Source organism: Oncorhynchus tshawytscha, linkage group LG22 (genome assembly GCF_018296145.1).
Source record: "Oncorhynchus tshawytscha isolate Ot180627B linkage group LG22, Otsh_v2.0, whole genome shotgun sequence".
Classification (NCBI taxonomy): domain Eukaryota; kingdom Metazoa; phylum Chordata; class Actinopteri; order Salmoniformes; family Salmonidae; genus Oncorhynchus; species Oncorhynchus tshawytscha.
The window spans coordinates 42,575,657-42,596,473 of NC_056450.1; the positions used below are offsets into that span (position 1 = coordinate 42,575,657).

Genomic DNA, 20,817 nt, shown 5'->3' on the forward strand with positions numbered 1-20,817 from the left:
CCGGTTTTCAGGGGAAATTGAAAGAGACAATGACGCCTCTTACACTTTCGGACGTTAACCACAGATTATTTATTATATTGACAAGATATACTGCTTTGACAATGGAAATACATGTCCTCAATGATTGAATGAATGCCATTCTAGCCAATGAGAGGGCAGTATGTGCACAAAAACCACAACTAAATCGTTTTTCTCAAAGTTGCCGGAATACCGCGTTCATCCACTTATATATTATATATTACATTTATAACAGCCTAAACATTACAAAACGTATATTTGATCAAATAAGCCTGACGTATTTCGACACTCTCTCATAGACCTCCTTACAAACAAACGGGCTTGTCTCACTCGGACAAAATTTTGGACGGAGTAAATCCTCTCGCTTCGCCTCTTCCTCTCTGGGTTAACAAAGGTGACATCAGAGAGGAAGAGGCAAAGCCTGGCGACACTCCATTTTAACTATTTTTGCACGTTTACGGGATTGGATGAACAGTGCAGATGATAACCTCCCTCGACAGTTTTTTTTCTCTCGTCAGGGCCCCCCAAAAAGAAAGAATGGCAGAGTTTCTAAGAGGCGAGATTGCCAAACCAGTGAATGAGACAAGTGAAAAGATTCTTCCTTAATTAAGTAGATGTTTTCTTCTTCTTACATCTAAAGGCACAACCTAGATTCGAGCCAATATCATACGTAGTTAAACATTGTATTACTCAGACCTCGTGAAAGTAACAAATTGACACGTTTTTATATTAAGGAAAAAAAAAACTACTTTATATCGAAGGAATGAATGCCTTTGATTTGACGGCATGCACATGCGCAGTTATACCGGACGAAGTGTTTAGCTATCCAACGTCACAATGACGTCATCTACAAGCGCGATCGGCGATTTCTTTTTATCATTGGAAAATCCGTTTGTCTATCTTCATACTGTACTACTTAATGTCTTTGGAAAATAATTCACTAGACGTTTCTTTTTCAACCTACTATTTTAAGGTTGGCCCGCCTCTGGTTAAACCCAAAAAGAAAGGAAACAGCGACACCTACTGGCTGATGAAAGAAAGGTGTTATTTATCGAGGTCAGGGAGGTGAGTTCAACGGATTACAGTTTCATGCTGTTTATTAAAAAACAATCACAGCTATCCAACTAATATAACGTGATTAGACAGATGTTTGCACACGTTTGGACAGCATTTGGTGAGGTAACGGTTGGGTGAAAGATTCGAGAAATGAACAAGCGTCAAACAGCAGATTTTCTGTAGTCCACAAACTACAAATCCCAACCTCTCTCGCCTTTAACAGAAAAGCAAAGCCACACTTGCGCCGTAGGGAAAGAAGTGGATGCGTTGGGGACACAGTAGGGGAAGGGAAAGAGAAAGAGACGAGGTTTTTCAACATAAATGGAGGTTCATCCGTAGCGGTGAGAGAAGAGCAGCTGCAAAAAAAATAAAATAATAATACAAGTCAAAATGGCGAAAGAGCAGGAGGTCGAACGCATTGCTAAAACGCTGGACAAAATGGTGCACAAGAAAAACACGGTAAGTTTGAGTTTGCTCGGTGGCAGAAGTCAGGTAGGCTTGGCAGAGCAGGGGTGTTGTGGTGGTCGTGTGATGCCTCTTTGTAGACATCGAACATTCTGGCAAGCTACAGAAATGTTGGCTATTTGTTTTTCAGGGGTTCTGAACTTTAAAACACAAACACATAACTAGTTGATTGCGCTGTCGACTTGACGTGAAAGTGAATTGTTGCACTTCACTACTACTATGTGTCAGCGTAGGTTGTAATGACAACGTGTTGAAACATTGTTGCATTCACGCTGTGTTTTTGTGACGAACGGGTGTCCACGCCATTGACACGAAAAGCAGGTTCCGCCCCTCCGTTCTCCTAGTTCAGTCCAAGCATGGCTACTCAGGTTTATCAACTGGGATCGTTTTGATATCTGTGTAGGTTCAACTTCAGCGTAGATAATTACATTTGTCGACATTTCCACCACTTCTGTTGACCCTTGCCCGGAGGCGGAAACCGAAATATTTAACCTGGAGATAAACTCCCTAAATCCATATGCCACACGGAGGACCAGCCATTACAACTGACCATTAAGGTCTCTGTGCTGTGCCCACATTCTTTCCCATATCACCATAGGCCAACACTATCCAGTTTTGATGTGTCTTATCATCTAGATTCTAGCCCACTATTTTGTTGGAATAATTAACACATGCATAATGTTTGGTAACTAAAAATAGATTTGTATACAACATCCATTCAATTCAACAGGTGTCAATAATTTTAGCTGTCTCCTTTCTTCACAGGATGGTGCCATATATCTGCTGAGGGAACTGAAGAGCATGAAGATGTCTCTGGAGACTCTACAGGTAGACCCTGTAGGCCTCTCTGTCTGTACCACCTGAGGGAAAATAGGATAGTAATTGACCATAGTTTATACAATATAATGTCTATACAATGTGTCAGTCCAGGATCGTTGTCAGTTGGGGAGGGTCAGACCATAGCTCAAGATGTAAAGTAGGCTACAAAAAAAATTACATTCGGTTATTCCAACCCTCCCCTTTAAAATTTTTTTTTTTAAAAATGCAATGGCTGTTCACTTAACATAGGTTGGCTTTAGGACCATGCGGCGCGTCGCTTGGAAGGCAGTTTGCTTTTCCGGGTCAGGCCGTTTTAGGCAGTTTGCTTTGAATTTGATGTCAGCGTTTGAGCTCACCGGGTACTTTCAATGGGCAAGGGGGAAAATAAGCTTCCTCTAAAGAAAATGTAATTAAATGTGCCAAAATAAACTATATAATTGCTTGTGCCTATACAGAAATAGAATGGTTGTAAATACCACACCGGAGAGAATGATTTTACCACAGAAGACCATTGACTATTCTTTATTTTAACATTTTAAATCTGTGGATTGATATAAGTGTGAAATTTGGGCAGTGAGTTGCAAATAGCCTACTGATTGAGTTGCAGCTGTCGGTGAAAAGCAGTTCAACAGGTCTAGTCCTATCCTGTATTCCAAAATACAACCATAGGAAAAACAGTCAAAAAAATAAATAAAACTCAAATGGCTATTGCTGAGAAGATGAAGAAAAGACTAGTCGATCTCTCTTTAATTTTCAACTCTGAATTGACACCAGCTGAGAGCATCGGCCATATTGGGGCGACAGGTTAGCCTAGTGGTTAGAGCGTTGGGCTAGTTAACCAAAAGGTTGCAAGTTCAACTCCCCCGAGCTGACAAGGTACAAATCTGTCATTCTGCCCCTGAACAAAGCAGTTAACCCACTGTTCCTAGGCAAGTCACTGAAAATAAGAATTTGTTCTTTAACTGACTTGCCTAGTTAAATAAAGGTAAATTAATAAATATCCCTGGTGAGTGAACATATTCAGTGTTTTTAGATCATTGGATCAGTACCACTGGAAACATGTTGTTGTTTTCCATAAATTAGATGGTTGCATTTAAGACGAGGTGGTTTTCATTGATCTCTGTTTGTCAGTGTCAGCAGAGTAGGCTACTAATTTGTTGGTCCGATACCAACGGGCTCAGAGACCGTTTCTGTCTTCAGATCATCAGACTGCTGAACACTTCAACTGGACTGAACACCTGCTTGGATTTTTATTTAAATCCTTCCCACAACTTGGCACATATCCACACACCCACACACACTCGCATCACAACTGCTGCTACCAGACTCTTATCATACTGGTCAGTTTATACACTGCCCCCCTCATCCCCACCTTCCCTAAAACACGTGTAAATATTAGGCTATAAATTGTACCTTCTTGTATTATACTGATGCTAAAAAAAAATCATTCTACTGAGACATTTACTTTGTTCGTTTTCTTATATTATTTCTTATTGTTGCATTGTCCAGAAGGAACCTGCAAGGAAGCATTTCATTGGATGATGTATGACGTGCTTATCCCGTACGACTAAGCATTTCATTGGGCGATGTATAACGTGCTTATCCTGTACGACTAAGCATTTTGATTGGGCGATGTATAACGTGCTTATCCCGTACGACTAAGCATTTTGATTGGGCGATGCATAACGTGCTTATCCTGTACGACTAAGCATTTTGATTGGGCGATGTATAACGTGCTTATCCCGTACGACTAATGAAACTTAACTAGATGCATGCAACCCTTTTTTTATTTTTTAAAGCAGCAATTTTATTGTGAAAATAAGTGCTTCCCAAAAAACTGAATTCGCGCTCCGCCTATGGATGTCAGAGTTTGAGGTCAGTCTTGTTGTGACTTGATAGTGTTTAATTAATAATATATATAATAATTATACATCTATTTCACACAGCCCTGTAAACCCGGTAGTGATCAGTAATGTGACGTTCCACAGCCCTGTAAACCCGGTAGTGATCAGTAATGTGACGTTCCACGGCCCTGTAAACCCGGTAGTGATCAGTAATGTGACGTTCCACGGCCCTGTAAACCCGGTAGTGATCAGTAATGTGACGTTCCACGGCCCTGTAAACCCGGTAGTGATCAGTAATGTGACGTTCCACGGCCCTGTAAACCCGGTAGTGATCAGTAATGTGACGTTCCACGGCCCTGTAAACCCGGTAGTGATCAGTAATTGTTGGGGACTTTTTTTTTTTTTAAACTTTAAAAAAAAAAACTTTTTTTGTTTGTTTTCCAAATTGTTTTTTAATATGTAATGTAAAAATGCAGTAAATGAGGTAAAACTTCCCAAACAATCGCTGACCGTAATGATTAAAGCTAAGATGCTGTCTGTTAGTCCACCAGGATCGGCATGTCGGTGAATGCTGTGAGGAAGCAGAGTTCAGAGGAAGAGGTCCAGACCCTGGCCAAGTCACTCATCAAGTCCTGGAAGAAACTACTGGGTATGTCTGGTACAGGTCTGCCTCGTACAGCTGTCTTGTCTGACCTGCAGGTCTGCCTCGTACCGCTGTCTTGCCTGACCTGCAGGTCTGCCTCGTACAGCTGTCTTGTCTGACCTGCAGGTCTGCCTCGTACAGCTGTCTTGCCTGACCTGCAGGTCTGCCTCGTACCGCTGTCTTGCCTGACCTGCAGGTCTGCCTCGTACCGCTGTCTTGTCTGACCTGCAGGTCTGCCTCGTACCGCTGTCTTGTCTGACCTGCAGGTCTGCCTCGTACCGCTGTCTTGTCTGACCTGCAGGTCTGCCTCGTACCGCTGTCTTGTCTGACCTGCAGGTCTGCCTCGTACAGCTGTCTTGTCTGACCTGCAGGTCTGCCTCGTACAGCTGTCTTGTCTGACCTGCAGGTCTGCCTCGTACAGGTCTTGTCTGACCTGCAGGTCTGCCTCGTACAGCTGTCTTGTCTGACCTGCAGGTCTGCCTCGTACAGCTGTCTTGTCTGACCTGCAGGTCTGCCTCGTACAGCTGTCTTGTCTGACCTGCAGGTCTGCCTCGTACAGCTGTCTTGTCTGACCTGCAGGTCTGCCTCGTACAGCTGTCTTGTCTGACCTGCAGGTCTGCCTCGTACAGCTGTCTTGTCTGACCTGCAGGTCTGCCTCGTACAGCTGTCTTGTCTGACCTGCAGGTCTGCCTCGTACAGCTGTCTTGTCTGACCTGCAGGTCTGCCTCGTACAGCTGTCTTGTCTGACCTGCAGGTCTGCCTCGTACAGCTGTCTTGTCTGACCTGCAGGTCTGCCTCGTACAGCTGTCTTGTCTGACCTGCAGGTCTGCCTCGTACAGCTGTCTTGTCTGACCTGCAGGTCTGCCTGACCTTGCCTGACCTGCAGGTCTGCCTCGTACCACTGTCTTGTCTGACCTGCAGGTCTGCCTCGTACCGCTGTCTTGTCTGACCTGCAGGTCTGCCTCGTACCGCTGTCTTGCCTGACCTGCAGGTCTGCCTCGTACCACTCTCTTGTCTGACCTGCAGGTCTGCCTCGTACCGCTGTCTTGTTCATACCGCTGATATGTTCTCTCTACAGATGGTGCTGAGGGGAAGGCTGCGGAGGAGAAGAGGAGGGAGAGCTCTCCTCTGAGGTCATCAACGTCCAAGGACAGTCCTGGATCCAGCGACCAGAGGTGAGACGTCGTGTCTGTCCTAAACCAGAGGTAGTTCAATGAATAACCTTGTCTGACCTCTGAAGACTTGTGTGAGCTCCCTGAACTAATGGTGTTTAGCTCAGCAGGCTAATGTGTAGTCCATGTAGCAGAGGCAGTTCAATGAACTACTCTTGGGTGATGCATAATCTATCTTGAGCCCAAAAGACATGGTTTTGACTCATTCACTCACTCACACATCAAATATGACCAGACAGGTGAAGACAAGGGCTACATCTCTCCACATGCCATCAAAGTGTAACATACGCTGAACGAGTGACCTCAGTTTGTTTTTTGGCAAGTTGTGACGGCGTTTCCTTGCAAAGTTAGATTTTTATGTACGTTTCAATTTGGATCCCGCGACGCTCAGTTAGCCTGAGTTACTGTGACCTCTACTATCTCACAGGATCCTGCCAGACCAAAACGTCTGAAGTTGGTTTTCTAAGCTAGCTACTAGCCTAGCTGGTAGTGATCCGTATCAAACTGGCAGGGTTTTCCACAAACAGCCCGTGACGCGGTTAGCCCCTGTGGGCGCAGAGGTATCCCACTCTATTTGTATTTCCTGTTGCTTTTTCAAAAGCACAATCGTTGCATGAACATACCTAACCATAAACATCAATGCCTTTCTTAAAATCAATGTACAGAAGTATATATTTTTAAACCTGCATATTTAGTTAAAAGAAATTCATGTTAGCAGTCAATATTAACTAGGGAAATTGTGTCACTTCTCTTGCATTCATTGCACGCAGAGTCAGGGTATATGCAGCAGTTTGGGCTGCCTGGCTCGTTGTGAACTAATTTGCCAGAACTTTACATAATTATGACATAACATTGAAGGTAACAGCATTATTTAGACTTAGGGTTGCCACCCGTTAGATAAAATGCGGAACAAATTCATATTTCACTGAAAGAATAACCTATTTTTTTTCTCTCATTTGGAACGTTTTCCGGATTTGACCATATTAACCTCTGCTAGCGTCCCACCACGACAACAGCCAGTGAAATTGCAGGGCGCCAAATTCAAAACAACAGAAATGCCATAATTAAAATAGGTAAAATAGAGAGGGAGAAAATTAATCACAGATGACACTCATAGGACCTTTTATTTAACCGGGCAAGTCAGTTAAGAACAAATTCTTATTTTCAATGACGGCCTAGGAACAGTGGGGTTAACTGCCTGTTCAGGGGCAGAACGGCGGTTTGGGGGTTGGGGGTTTGAACTTGCAACCTTCCGGTTACTAGTCCAACGCTCTAACCACTAGACTAACCTGCCTCTAACCACTAGGCTACCCTGCCTCTAACCACTAGACTAACCTGCCTCTAACCACTAGACTAACCTGCCTCTAACCACTAGACTAACCTGCCTCTAACCACTAGACTAACCTGCCTCTAACCACTAGACTAACCTGCCTCTAACCACTAGACTAACCTGCCTCTAACCACTAGACTACCCTGCCTCTAACCACTAGGCTACCCTGCCTCTAACCACTAGGCTAACCTGCCTCTAACCACTAGGCTACCCTGCCTCTAACCACTAGGCTACCCTGCCTTTGGCTACCCTGCCTCTAACCACTAGGCTACCCTGCCTCTAACCACTAGGCTAACCTGCCTCTAACCGCTAGACTAACCTGCCTCTAACCACTACCCTGCCTCTAACCACTAGGCTACCCTGCCTCTAACCACTAGGCTAACCTGCCTCTAACCACTAGGCTAACCTGCCTCTAACCACTAGGCTAACCTGCCTCTAACCACTACACATTACATGTATGTTTTGTTCGATAATATTTATATCCAAAAGTCTGTTACATTCACTAGTTCTAAAACATGCGGCGATTGTGCAGAGAGCCACGTCAATTTACAATTTACAGAAATACTCATAAATGTTGACAAATACAAGTGTTATACATGGAAGGAGAGATGTACTTCTCCTTAATGCGACCGCTGTGTCGGATTAAAAAGCAAACCATGCGATAATCTGAGTACAGCGTTCAGACAACAAACTAGCCAAAATGATATCTGCCGTATTGTGTAGTCAACAATACTTAGAAATAGCATTATAAATATTCACTCACCTACCTCAGATTGCACTCCCAGGAATCCCAGTTCCACAATAAATGTTTGATTTTATTCGATAAAGTTCATCATTTATGTCCAAATAGCTTCTTTTGTTGGTAAACAAATCCAAACGCTCGTGCAGGTCCAGCCGAACATCAGACGAAAAGTTCAAGTTATATTACAGGTAGTTTGACAAGATTCTACGAAGTATAGAATCAATCTTTAGGATGTTTTTATCATAAATGTTCAATAATGTTCCAACCGGAGAATTCCATTGTCTGTAGAATAGCAATGGAACGAGAGCTAACTCCTTCATAGTAGAAGCCCGAAACAAAGTTCTGAAGACTGACATCTAGTGGAAGCCTTAGGAAGTGCAATATCACCCCATAGACACTGTATATTGGAATGGCAAAGAGTTGAAAAACTACAAACCTCAGATTTCCCACTTCCTGATTAGATTTTTCTCAGGTTTTCGCCTGCCATATGATTTCTATTATACACAGACATCATTTAAACAGTTTTAGACACTTCTGAGTGTTTTCTATCCAATACCACGAATAATATGCATATATTAGAATCTGGGAGAGAGTAGCAGGCAGTTTACTCTGGGCACCTTATTCATCCAAGCTACTCAATACTGCCCCCCAGTCACCAAGAAGTTAACCTGTTGCGTGTAGGGGGCAGTATTTTTGTTTTTGGCTAAAAGAAGGAACCCATTTGAAACCGCCTATTTATCAGCCCCAGAAACTAGAATATGCGTATAATTGTCAGATTAGGATAGAAAACACTCTAAAGTTTCCAAAACTGTAAAAAACGTCTGTGAGTATAACAGAACTGATATTGCAGGCGAAAGCCTGAGGAAAATCCAATCAGGAAGTGCTTCTTTTGAAACCTCTGTGTTCCTATGCATGCATATCCTCCATTTTTAAAGGGATATCAACCAGATTCCTTTTTCTATGGCTTCCCTAAGCTGTCACCAGTCTTTAGACAGTTTTAAGCTTTTATTTTGAAAAATGAGCGTGAAGGAGCACATTGCGTAAGTGGATAGGTGGGGGCTCTCGAGTGAGTTTTGTGCAATTGAGTAAAGCGGCCATTGTTCCTCACGCTGTTATTGCAAAAAGCTACACACTCGGTTGATATATTATCGAATATATATTTTTTAAACAACATGAAGATTGATTATAAAAAACGTTTGACATGTTTCAGTCGACATCATCATGGATATTATTTGGAATATACCTCTGCGTTGTCGTGACCGCTCTTTCCTGTGGATTTCTGAACATAACGCGACAAACAAACGTCTGTATTTTGGGTATAAAAATAATCTTTATGGAACAGAAGGAACATTTGTTGTGTAACTGGGAGTCTCGTGAGTGAAAACATTCGAAGATCATCAAAGGTAAACGATTAATTTGATTGCTTTTCTGATTTTCGTGGCCTAGCTACTTAATGCTTAATGTACAGTGCCTTGCGAAAGTATTCGGCCCCCTTGAACTTTGCGACCTTTTGCCACATTTCAGGCTTCAAACATAAAGATATAAAACTGTATTTTTTTGTGAAGAATCAACAACAAGTGGGACACAATCATGAAGTGGAACGACATTTATTGGATATTTCAAACTTTTTTAACAAATCAAAAACTGAAAAATTGGGCGTGCAAAATTATTCAGCCCCTTTACTTTCAGTGCAGCAAACTCTCTCCAGAAGTTCAGTGAGGATCTCTGAATGATCCAATGTTGACCTAAATGACTAATGATGATAAATACAATCCACCTGTGTGTAATCAAGTCTCCGTATAAATGCACTTGCACTGTGATAGTCTCAGAGGTCCGTTAAAAGCGCAGAGAGCATCATGAAGAACAAGGAACACACCAGGCAGGTCCGAGATACTGTTGTGAAGAAGTTTAAAGCCAGATTTGGATACAAGAAGAATTCCCAAGCTTTAAACATCCCAAGGAGCACTGTGCAAGCGATAATATTGAAATGGAAGGAGTATCAGACCACTGCAAATCTACCAAGACCTGGCCGTCCCTCTAAACTTTCAGCTCATACAAGGAGAAGACTGATCAGAGATGCAGCCAAGAGGCCCATGATCACTCTGGATGAACTGCAGAGATCTACAGCTGAGGTGGGAGACTCTGTCCATAGGACAACAATCAGTCGTATATTGCACAAATCTGGCCTTTATGGAAGAGTGGCAAGAAGAAAGCCATTTCTTAAAGATATCCATAAAAAGTGTCGTTTAAAGTTTGCCACAAGCCACCTGGGAGACACACCAAACATGTGGAAGAAGGTGCTCTGGTCAGATGAAACCAAAATTGAACTTTTTGGCAACAATGCAAAACGTTATGTTTGGCGTAAAAGCAACACAGCCCATCACCCTGAACACACCATCCCCACTGTCAAACACGGTGGTGGCAGCATCATGGTTTGGGCCTGCTTTTCTTCAGCAGGGACAGGGAAGATGGTTAAAATTGATGGGAAGATGGATGGATCCAAATACAGGACCATTCTGGAAGAACCTGATGGAGTCTGCAAAAGACCTTGAGACTGGGACGGAGATTTGTCTTCCAACAAGACAATGATCCAAAACATAAAGCAAAATCTACAATGGAATGGTTCAAAAATAAACATATCCAGATGTTAGAATGGCCAAGTCAAAGTCCAGACCTGAATCCAATCGAGAATCTGTGGAAAGAACTGAAAACTGCTGTTCACAAATGCTCTTCATCCAACCTCACTGAGCTCAAGCTGTTTTGCAAGGAGGAATGGGAAAACATTTCAGTCTCTCGGTGTGCAAAACTGATAGAGACATACCCCAAGCGACTTACAGCTGTAATCGCAGCAAAAGGTGGCGCTACAAAGTATTAACTTAAGGGGGCTGAATAATTTTGCACGCCCAATTTTTCAGTTTTTGATTTGTTAAAAAAGTTTGAAATATCCAATAAATGTCGTTCCACTTCATGATTGTGTCCCACTTGTTGTTGATTGTTCACAAAAAAATACAGTTTTATATCTTTATGTTTGAAGCCTGAAATGTGGCAAAAGGTCGCAAAGTTCAAGGGGGCCGAATACTTTCGCAAGGCACTGTACATAATGCTATGCTATCGATAAACTAACACAAACGCTTGGATTGCTTTCGCTGTAAAGCATCATTTCAAAATCTGAAACGACAGGTGGATTAACAAAAGGTTAAGCTGTGTTTTCCTATATTGCACTTGTGATTTCATGAATATTTTTTTGTAATATAATTTGACTGTGGCGCTATGCTATTCAGCGGTTGCTGATGATAATTATCCTGCTACCGGGATGGGTAGCGTCAACAAGTTAGTGTATTAGAACATCCAATAGTCAAAGGTATATGAAATACAAATGGTATAGAGAGATAGTCGACACGTCATAATTCCTATAATAACTACAAACTAAAACTTCTTAACTGGGGAAAATTGAAGAACTGGGAATATTGAACCACCAGCTTTCATATGTTCTGAGCAAGGCACTTAAATATTAGCTTTTTTACATGGCACATATTGCACTTTTACTTTCTCCAACACTGTTGCATTATTTAAACCAAATTGAGCATATTTCATTATTTATTTGAAACTAAATAGATTTTATTATATTAAATTAAGTGTTAATTCAGTATTGTTGTAATTATTCCCCAGGGCAGCTGTCTAGGCCCGTTTTTAAAATCATAACTAACAACACTAATGACTAAATCCGCTTTGAGCCAGTGTGTCTATGTGGATGACTCAACACTGTACACGTCAGCTACTACAGCGACTGAAATGACTGCAACACTTAACATAGAGCTACAGTTAGTTTCAGAATGGGTGGCAAGGAATAACTTAGGCCTACATTTCTCAAACTAAAAGCATTGTATTCGGGACAAATCATTTACTATACCTTAAACATCAACTAAATATTGTAATAAATAATGTGGAAGTTGAGGTGACTAAACCGCTTCGAATATAGAATCGAAAGGTGAAACTGCACAGTTGGCAAATAGAAATCCAATATGGATGGTCTTCAGAAATAGATGGGAGAGGTGGGGGAAGGACTGGACTAAAAACCAAAATGCAACGATTGTAAAATAGTGTCTGTAAAATGTATATAGTAGAAGCGTAAGTGTTATTGTTTGTTAGTTTAGTCCAATTAGGGGACGGGTGGTAGGGTTTGCAGGGAAAATATATTCTAACAAGATATTTATGTATGTGTATATACATATATATTTACCCCCCCCAAAAAAAAAAAAAAATATATATATATATATATATATATATATATATATGGGATTGGAAATGATGCAGACCATTTATGTTGATGGAAGCTACAATCTATCTGCAATATAAAATCTAATCCACCCCTAATTTTCTTATTTTTATGTCAAAGTAAAAACCGCTTGAAGTAACCCTGTATTCTAAACTGTCTGGGGGGGATAATAGTAGTGTTGACAAGCCAAAGGTACCGATCTGTCTGTTTTTAAACGACTAGCACACAGCTCAGACACCCATTCATACCCCACAAAGACATGCCACCAGAGGTCTCTTCACAGTCCCCAAGTCCAGATCAGAACAGTACTACATAGAGACATGGCAACATGGAACTCTATTCCACAGTACTACATAGAGCCGTGACTACATGGAACTCTATTCCACAGTACTACATAGAGCCGTGACTACATGGAACTCTATTCCACAGTACTACATAGAGCCGTGACTACATGGAACTCTATTCCACAGTACTACATAGAGCCGTGACTACATGGAACTCTATTCCACAGTACTACATAGAGCCATGGCAACATGGAACTCTATTCCACAGTACTACATAGAGCCATGACTACATGGAACTCTATTCCACAGTACTACATAGAGCCATGACTACATGGAACTCTATTCCACAGTACTACATAGAGCCATGACTACATGGAACTCTATTCCACAGTACTACATAGAGCCATGACTACATGGAACTCTATTCCACAGTACTACATAGAGCCATGACTACATGGAACTCTATTCCACAGCACTACATAGAGCCATGACTACATGGAACTCTATTCCACATCAGGTAACTGATACAAACAGTAGAATCAGATTTAAGAAACAGATACAGACACACGTATACGCACACACGCAATCACAAATTAAATGGATTGTGATATTGTTGTATGGTGGTGTTATACATGTTGCATTGTAGATATGTAGTGGTGTAAAAATGTTATATGATGTAATGTAAGTGCCTTAATGTGTTTGGACCCCAGGAAGAGTAGCTGCTGCCTTGACAGGAACTAGTGGGGATCCATAATAAACCCCAGGAAGAGTAGCTGCTGCCTTGACAGGAACTAGTGGGGATCCATAATAAACCCCAGGAAGAGTAGCTGCTGCCTTGGCAGAACTAATGGGGATCCATAATAAACCCCAGGAAGAGTAGCTGCTGCCTTGGCAGGAACTAATGGGGATCCATAATAAACCCCAGGAAGAGTAGCTGCTGCCTTGGCAGGAACTAATGGGGATCCATAATAAACCCCAGGAAGAGTAGCTGCTGCCTTGGCAGGAACTAATGGGGATCCATAATAAACCCCAGGAAGAGTAGCTGCTGCCTTGGCAGGAACTAATGGGGATCCATAATAAATCGAAGAGAAAAATAAACACACTTATGTTACTGTTTTAGAATAAATGGATCAGGGTCACTCCTAACATGATGTAACATTTTCTTCTTGTCCACCCCAGCAAGAAACTGCCTGAGCCCCCTACGACCCCTACGACCCCCACCACCCCTACGACCCCCACCTCTCCAAAGTTCACCTCCTTCCCCCAAGCCCCCGTCACCACTGACAGCGTACGCACCAAGTGCCGAGAGCTGCTGGTGGCTGCCCTGCAGACCGACGGTGAGACAGACCCTACAAAGATGGCCGCCATTATCGGCACATTCTACAGCTGTATAGGTTGATGACTTCAGCAACTCTAGTATTATACATCTCTGGGTGAGACGGAGCCCAATCACAAGGAGGGATCTAAGATATGGGGTGGCTGGAGGGACATTTTTTTTTTTCAAGTACATTATTTGGATGTGTAATTTTTGTTTAAAAAACAAAAAACAAACCGAATGACCACTCTGTTTTCGTATTTCAGATGACCACAAGACCATTGGAGCAGACACTGACAACTTGGCTGCTCAGATTGAGGACTATATCCTTTCGCCTGTCCGCTTGTCTCTGTCTGTGTCTGGTGATGAGGACCAGACAGACGTGTGGTAATCAAGGTTTCTGGATTGTCTTTATAGGACTCTGCATGTCTAAGACTGTCTTACTGTGTGTGTGTGTGCAGCGTCGTTCTCCTTCACTCTCCCTGCTTCACGTATCTACCAGGAGTTTAAGTCTACAGACCAGAAGTACAAGTCCAGACTGAGGAGCCGTATCTCCAACCTGAAGGACCAGAAGAACCCAGACCTCCGACGCAACGTCCTCGCTGGAAACATCTCTGCTGACCGCATCGCTAGCATGGCTGCTGAGGTAAATGGGGGGGTGGCATCGCTAGCATGGCTGCTGAGGTAAATGGGGGCATCGCTAGCATGGCTGCTGAGGTAAATGGGGGGGGCATCGCTAGCATGGCTGCTGAGGTAAATGGGGGGCATCGCTAGCATGGCTGCTGAGGTAAATGGGGGCGGGGGGGCATCGCTAGCATGGCTGCTGAGGTAAATGGGGGGGGGGGGCATCGCTAGCATGGCTGCTGAGGTAAATGGGGGGGCATCGCTAGCATGGCTGCTGAGGTAAATGTGGGGGCATCGCTAGCATGGCTGCTGAGGTAAATGTGGGGGAGGCATCGCTAGCATGGCTGCTGAGGTAAATGGGGGGGGCATCGCTAGCATGGCTGCTGAGGTAAATGTGGGGGGGGGCATCGCTAGCATGGCTGCTGAGGTAAATGGGGGGGGGGGGCATCGCTAGCATGGCTGCTGAGGTAAATGTGGGGGGGGTCTGTGTGTTTCATGTTTTGACCGTGAACTCCATACAGTTGAAATATGTCCCAAGGTTGTCTCTAAAAAAAAAAAATAGCATGTTTGTGCGCGCTTCACATCTGACACTGAGACGATTCTGTAAGGTCAATTCTCTGTGTGTACCAACCAGGAGATGGCGAGCGCGGAGCTGAAAGAGATGAGGAAGGCTTTGACCAAGGACGCCATCAGAGAGCACCAGCTGTCTAAAGTGGGCGGGACCGAGACTGACATGTTTCAATGTGGCAAATGCAGGGGCAAGAACTGCACCTACACACAGGTACTGACATAGTGAACTGGACCTCTACACACAGGTACCGACATAGTGAACTGGACCTCTACACACAGGTACCGACATGGTGAACTCTAGTCAGCTCAGTGTAGTTTCCCCCTGGGGTAAAATCACATGTTGTCAGCTCAGTGTAGTTTCCCCCTGGGGTAAAATCACATGTGGTCGGCTCAGTGTAGTTCCCCCTGGGGTAAAATCACATGTTGTCAGCTCAGTGTAGTTTCCCCCTGGGGTAAAATCACATGTTGTCAGCTCAGTGTAGTTTCCCCCTGGGGTAAAAATCACATGGGGTCGGCTCAGTGTAGTTTCCCCCTGGGGTAAAAATCACATGGGGTCGGCTCAGTGTAGTTTCCCTGGGGTAAAAATCACATGGGGTCGGCTCAGTGTAGTTTCCACCTGGAGTAAAAATCACATGGGGTCGGCTCAGTGTAGTTTCCCACTGGGGTAAAAATCACATGGGGTCGGCTCAGTGTAGTTTCCCACTGGGGTAAAAATCACATGGGGTCGGCTCAGTGTAGTTTCCCACTGGGGTAAAAATCACATGGGGTCGGCTCAGTGTAGTTTCCCACTGGGGTAAAAATCACATGGGGTCGGCTCAGTGTAGTTTCCCACTGGGGTAAAAATCACATGGGGTCGGCTCAGTGTAGTTTCCACTGGGGTAAAAATCACATGGGGTCGGCTCAGTGTAGTTTCCCCCTGGGGTAAAAATCACATGGGGTCGGCTCAGTGTAGTTTCCCCCTGGGGTAAAAATCACATGGGAACTCGGCTCAGTGTAGTTTCCCCCTGGGGTAAAAATCACATGGGGTCGGCTCAGTGTAGTTTCCCCCTGGGGTAAAATCACATGGGGTCGGCTCAGTGTAGTTTCCCCCTGGGGTAAAAATCACATGGGGTCGGCTCAGTGTAGTTTCCCCCTGGGGTAAAAATCACATGGGGTCGGCTCAGTGTAGTTTCCCCCTGGGGTAAAAATCACAGAAAAGAACATGCTTCTGCAGGTTAGAGCAGAATGTGTTGATTCGACACACAGAGACACACACAGAGAGACACACAGAGAGACACACAGAGAGAGAGCTCCTGTGTGTGGCTTGTGTAAATACAGTTGAAGTCGGAAGTTTACGTACACTTAGGTTGGAGTCATTAAAACTAGTTTTTCAACCACTACACAAATTTCTTGATAACAAACTATAGTTTTGGCAAGTTGTTTAGGACATCTACTTTCTGCATGACACAAGTAATATTTCCTACAATTGTTGTCAGATTATTTCACTTATAATTCACTGTATCACAATTCCAGTGGGTCAGAAGTTTACATACACTAAGTTGACTGTGCTTTTAAACAGCTTGGAAAATTCCAGAAAATTATGTCATGGCTTTAGAAGCTTCTGATAGGCTAATTGACATCATTTGAATCAATTGGAGGTGTACCTGTGGATGTATTTCAAGGCCTACCTTCAAACTCAGTGCCTCTTTGCTTGACATCATAGGAAAATCAAAAGAAATCAGCCAAGAACTCAGAAAACTAATTGTAGACCTCCACAAGTCTGGTTCATACCTGGGAGCTTTTTACAAACGCTGAAGGTACCATGTTCATCTGTACAAACAATAGTACGCAAGTATAAACACCACGGGACCACGCAGCCGTCATACCGCTCAGGAAGGAGATGCGTTCTGTCTCCTAGAGATGAAAGTACTTTGGTGCGAAAAGTGCAAATCAATCCCAGAACAGCAGCAAAGGACCTTGTGAAGATGCTGGAGGAAACAGGTACAAAAGTATCTATATTCACAGTAAAAATGAGTCCTATATCGACATAACCTGAAAGGCTGTTCAGCAAGGAAGAAGCCACTGCTCCAAAACCCCCATTAAAAAAGCCAGACTACTTTTTGCAACTGCACATGGGGACAAAGATTGTACTTTTTGGAGACAGGTCCTCTGGTCTGATGAAACAAAAATATAACTGTTTGGCCATAATGACCATCGTTATGTTTGGAGGAAAAAGGGGGAGGCTTGCAAGCAGAAGAACACCATCCCAACTGTGAAGCACGGGGGTGGCAGCGTCATGTTGTGGGGGTGTTTTGCTGCAGGAAGGACTGGTGCACTTCACAAAAAAAGATGGCATCATGAGGGAGGAAAATTACGTGGATATATTGAATCAACTTCTCAAGATGTCAGTCAGGAAGTGAAAGCTTGGTTCCAAATGGGTCTTCCAAATGGCCAATGACCCCAAGCATACTTCCAAAGTTGTGGCAAAATGGCTTAAGGACAACAAAGTCAAGGTATTGGAGTGGCCCTCACAAAGCCCTGATCTCAATCCCATAGAAAAGTGTGTGCGAGCAAGGAGGCCTACAAACCTGATCCAGTTACACCAGCTCTGACAGGAGGAATGGGCCAACATTCACTTAACTTATTGTGGGAAGGTTATTGAATGCTACACTAAATGTTTGACCCAAGTTAAACAATTTAAAGGCAATGCTACCAAATACTAAATGAGTGTATGTAAACTTCTGACCAACTGGGAATGTGATGAAAGAAATAGAAGCTGAAATAAATCATTCTCTCTACTGTTATTCTGACATTTCACATTTTTAAAATGAAGTGGTGATCCTAACTGACCTAAAACGGGGAATATTTACTAGGGTTAAATGTCAGTAATTGTGAGAAACTGAGTTTAAATGTATTTGGCCAAGGTGTATGTAAACTTCTGACTTCAACTGTACATGCTGTCTCTCCCTGTGTGTTGTAGGTGCAGACGCGCAGTGCTGATGAGCCCATGACCACCTTTGTACTGTGCAACGGCTGTGGAAACCGCTGGAAGGTAGGCTGTGTACCCAGATCACTGTCTGGTACATTCCTGGGATAATTCGTTTTTATCTATGCTTCATTTGAATATCAAAGAAAATAGTTAGCAGCTATATTGGACTACCTCAAGCCCAGGTTTGATGCCCCGCTCCCTAGCTTGGTGGTCGGATGGGCCCGGCTCCCTAGCTTGGTGGTCGGATGGGCCCGGCTCCCTAGCTTGGTGGTCGGATGGGCCCGGCTCCCTAGCTTGGTGGTCGGATGGGCCCGGCTCCCTAGCTTGGTGGTCGGATGGGCCCGGCTTGGTGGTCGGATGGGCCCGGCTCCCTAGCTTGGTGGTCGGATGGGCCCGGCTCCCTAGCTTGGTGGTCGGATGGGCCCGGCTCCCTAGCTTGGTGGTCGGATGGGCCCGGCTCCCTAGCTTGGTGGTCGGATGGGCCCGGCTCCCTAGCTTGGTGGTCGGATGGGCCCGGCTCCCTAGCTTGGTGGTCGGATGGGCCCGGCTCCCTAGCTTGGTGGTCGGATGGGCCCGGCTCCCTAGCTTGGTGGTCGGATGGGCCCGGCTCCCTAGCTTGGTGGTCGGATGGGCCCGGCTCCCTAGCTTGGTGGTCGGATGGGCCCGGCTCCCTAGCTTGGTGGGCCCGGCTCCCTAGCTTGGTGGGCCCGGCTCCCTAGCTTCTATGTACTTCTGTAGATCTTAAATGATTTGAACGGTGTAAGTAGTATGCTGGTTCACCTTTCTGATTTGGTGAGTTAGGAGAATTGCACCATAGTGCTTCCACTTGTCCAGTCCTGTCAGATCTGCAGCCATGTGTATAAGGGTAGAGACCAGTGGTTTGCCTGATCAGAGGTTACCTAACCCCGACTTGGTTGTGAGATGTAAATACGGGCTAGAAGTAAGGGAACATGGTGCTTTTTATGGGTTGGCTGCTCAGTACTCCTGCAGTACCACAGTGTCACCACAAGATGGCAGCAGACATTGTCAAGCACTGCTGACTTTACTGGCGCTACTGTGGTGGTAACCATGCCGACTTCTTCTAATGATGTTATACATTCTCTCACATCCAATATAATACAACACACCTACCAGACACGTTTGTTGTTGTTGTCATGTACCCTCCATATTTTAGTTGTTTTAACAGACACTCTTACTCGGTGACTTGCAATCAGTGTATTGAACTAAAGTAAATCAACCACATGCCATGATCATTGCAAGTCAAATCTTTACCACTTTGTCTCCCTCCTCCCCAGTTCTGTTGAGGAGAAGAGATTCTGGATTTGCTAGTAGAAGAGCTGACCTGGATGAAGAAATAAACCTGGACCTAATTTTGTTACAACTGCAGACTGTTTTGTTTTTTTGTGCTTTTTTTTTTTTTTTTTTTTTATACCTTTTTTTTTTTTTTTTTTTTTTATTTTTTTTTACATTTAACTCATAAATCTGTAGAAAATATTTTGCCATTTTGATTTAATATCCTTTTTTTTTTTTTTTAATATTAAATCACACTAGCCTGGGTGCCTTTTCTGGTTCTGTTCACTTGCCTCAACCTCTTATGGAATGTCATGTTTGGTTTGACAACAGGTTGGCAAGAGCACAAACTGTTCTGGGACCAGGCCGAAGTTGAACACTTGCTCTTAAAACTACATTTTGGTTTGCTGTTCATTAGTTGTGAAGCGCTATCTTACTAAAAAAAAAAAAATCTTAATTTTGGGGGGGTGCCTTTCTTTGCCCCTCTGTGCCACAAATGATCATTTTACTGTTAGTTTTATACACTTGCTGTATTTCGAGGGTTTATACACTCTTAGCATAAGTCCCTCTTAGCATAATGCCACCCTATTCCCTGTAGTGCACTATAAAGGGAATGAGGTACCATTTGGATACATACTTGCTGTATATAGAACAAGCCGTTGTTTCACTCTATTCTGAATCTACAGTCTTACATATTCAGTACCACTCAAAACTCTGAAGTTGACGAATATGGAATCATGTAGTAACCAAAAAAATAAAGTGTTCAACAAATCAAAATAGTTTAATTTTTTTTAGATTCTTCAAAGTAGCCACCCATTGCCTTGATGACAGCTTTTGCACACTCTAGGCATTCTCTCAACCAGCTTCATGAGGTAGTCACCTGGAATGCATTTCAATTAACAGGTGTGCCTTGTTAATTTGGTTAGAAACCCTTGAATGAGTAGGAGTGTTCAATCTTTTGACTGGTACTGTATGAATAAAATACACAGATTCTTAGTACTGTTTTGGTTCTTCCATAAACAAATGAGAGAAACAGGAGGATCTGCTAGAAGATATAGAATGAGAAAGGTTTGAGGAGGACAGTTTCTGCTTGACCTTTACTAAAAGGTTAGCGGAGTACTAGAGAAGTAGCCTGATATCCAAATCGAGTTTGCTACTTTTTCTCCTTTCTGTTAAAACAATTATAAAATGTAGTTCAGAGAGGAGTAAAAGAACCTCCTGACAAACTATCGACTGGTTTGGAAAGTTTTGTCATGCAAGTGATTTATTTTGTATTGTTAACATTTTGTCCTCCCAACGGGAACTTGTGTCAATTTGAATTAAAAACAGATGTAAGGAGTGTGGAAAGAGACTGGGGGAGGGGTCCTGGTGAGTTCTTGTTAGCACTGGGCTTATCAACAC

The 20,817-nt window shown here is 43.5% G+C and overlaps 1 protein-coding gene across 1 annotated transcript; it reads left to right on the forward strand.

Moving 5' to 3' along the window:
* The first annotated feature begins 1,070 nt into the window (after nt 1-1,070).
* tcea2 (transcription elongation factor A (SII), 2) lies at nt 1,071-20,193 on the forward strand. The gene is made up of 10 exons (XM_042304308.1): nt 1,071-1,533; nt 2,305-2,367; nt 4,746-4,851; nt 5,924-6,020; nt 13,829-13,986; nt 14,231-14,287; nt 14,456-14,610; nt 15,223-15,369; nt 18,118-18,189; nt 19,422-20,193. Exons 1-10 carry the CDS (start codon nt 1,465-1,467, stop codon nt 19,428-19,430), a joined length of 933 nt encoding a protein of 310 aa, XP_042160242.1. The 5' UTR covers nt 1,071-1,464; the 3' UTR covers nt 19,431-20,193.
* Nucleotides 20,194-20,817: the final 624 nt, after the last annotated feature.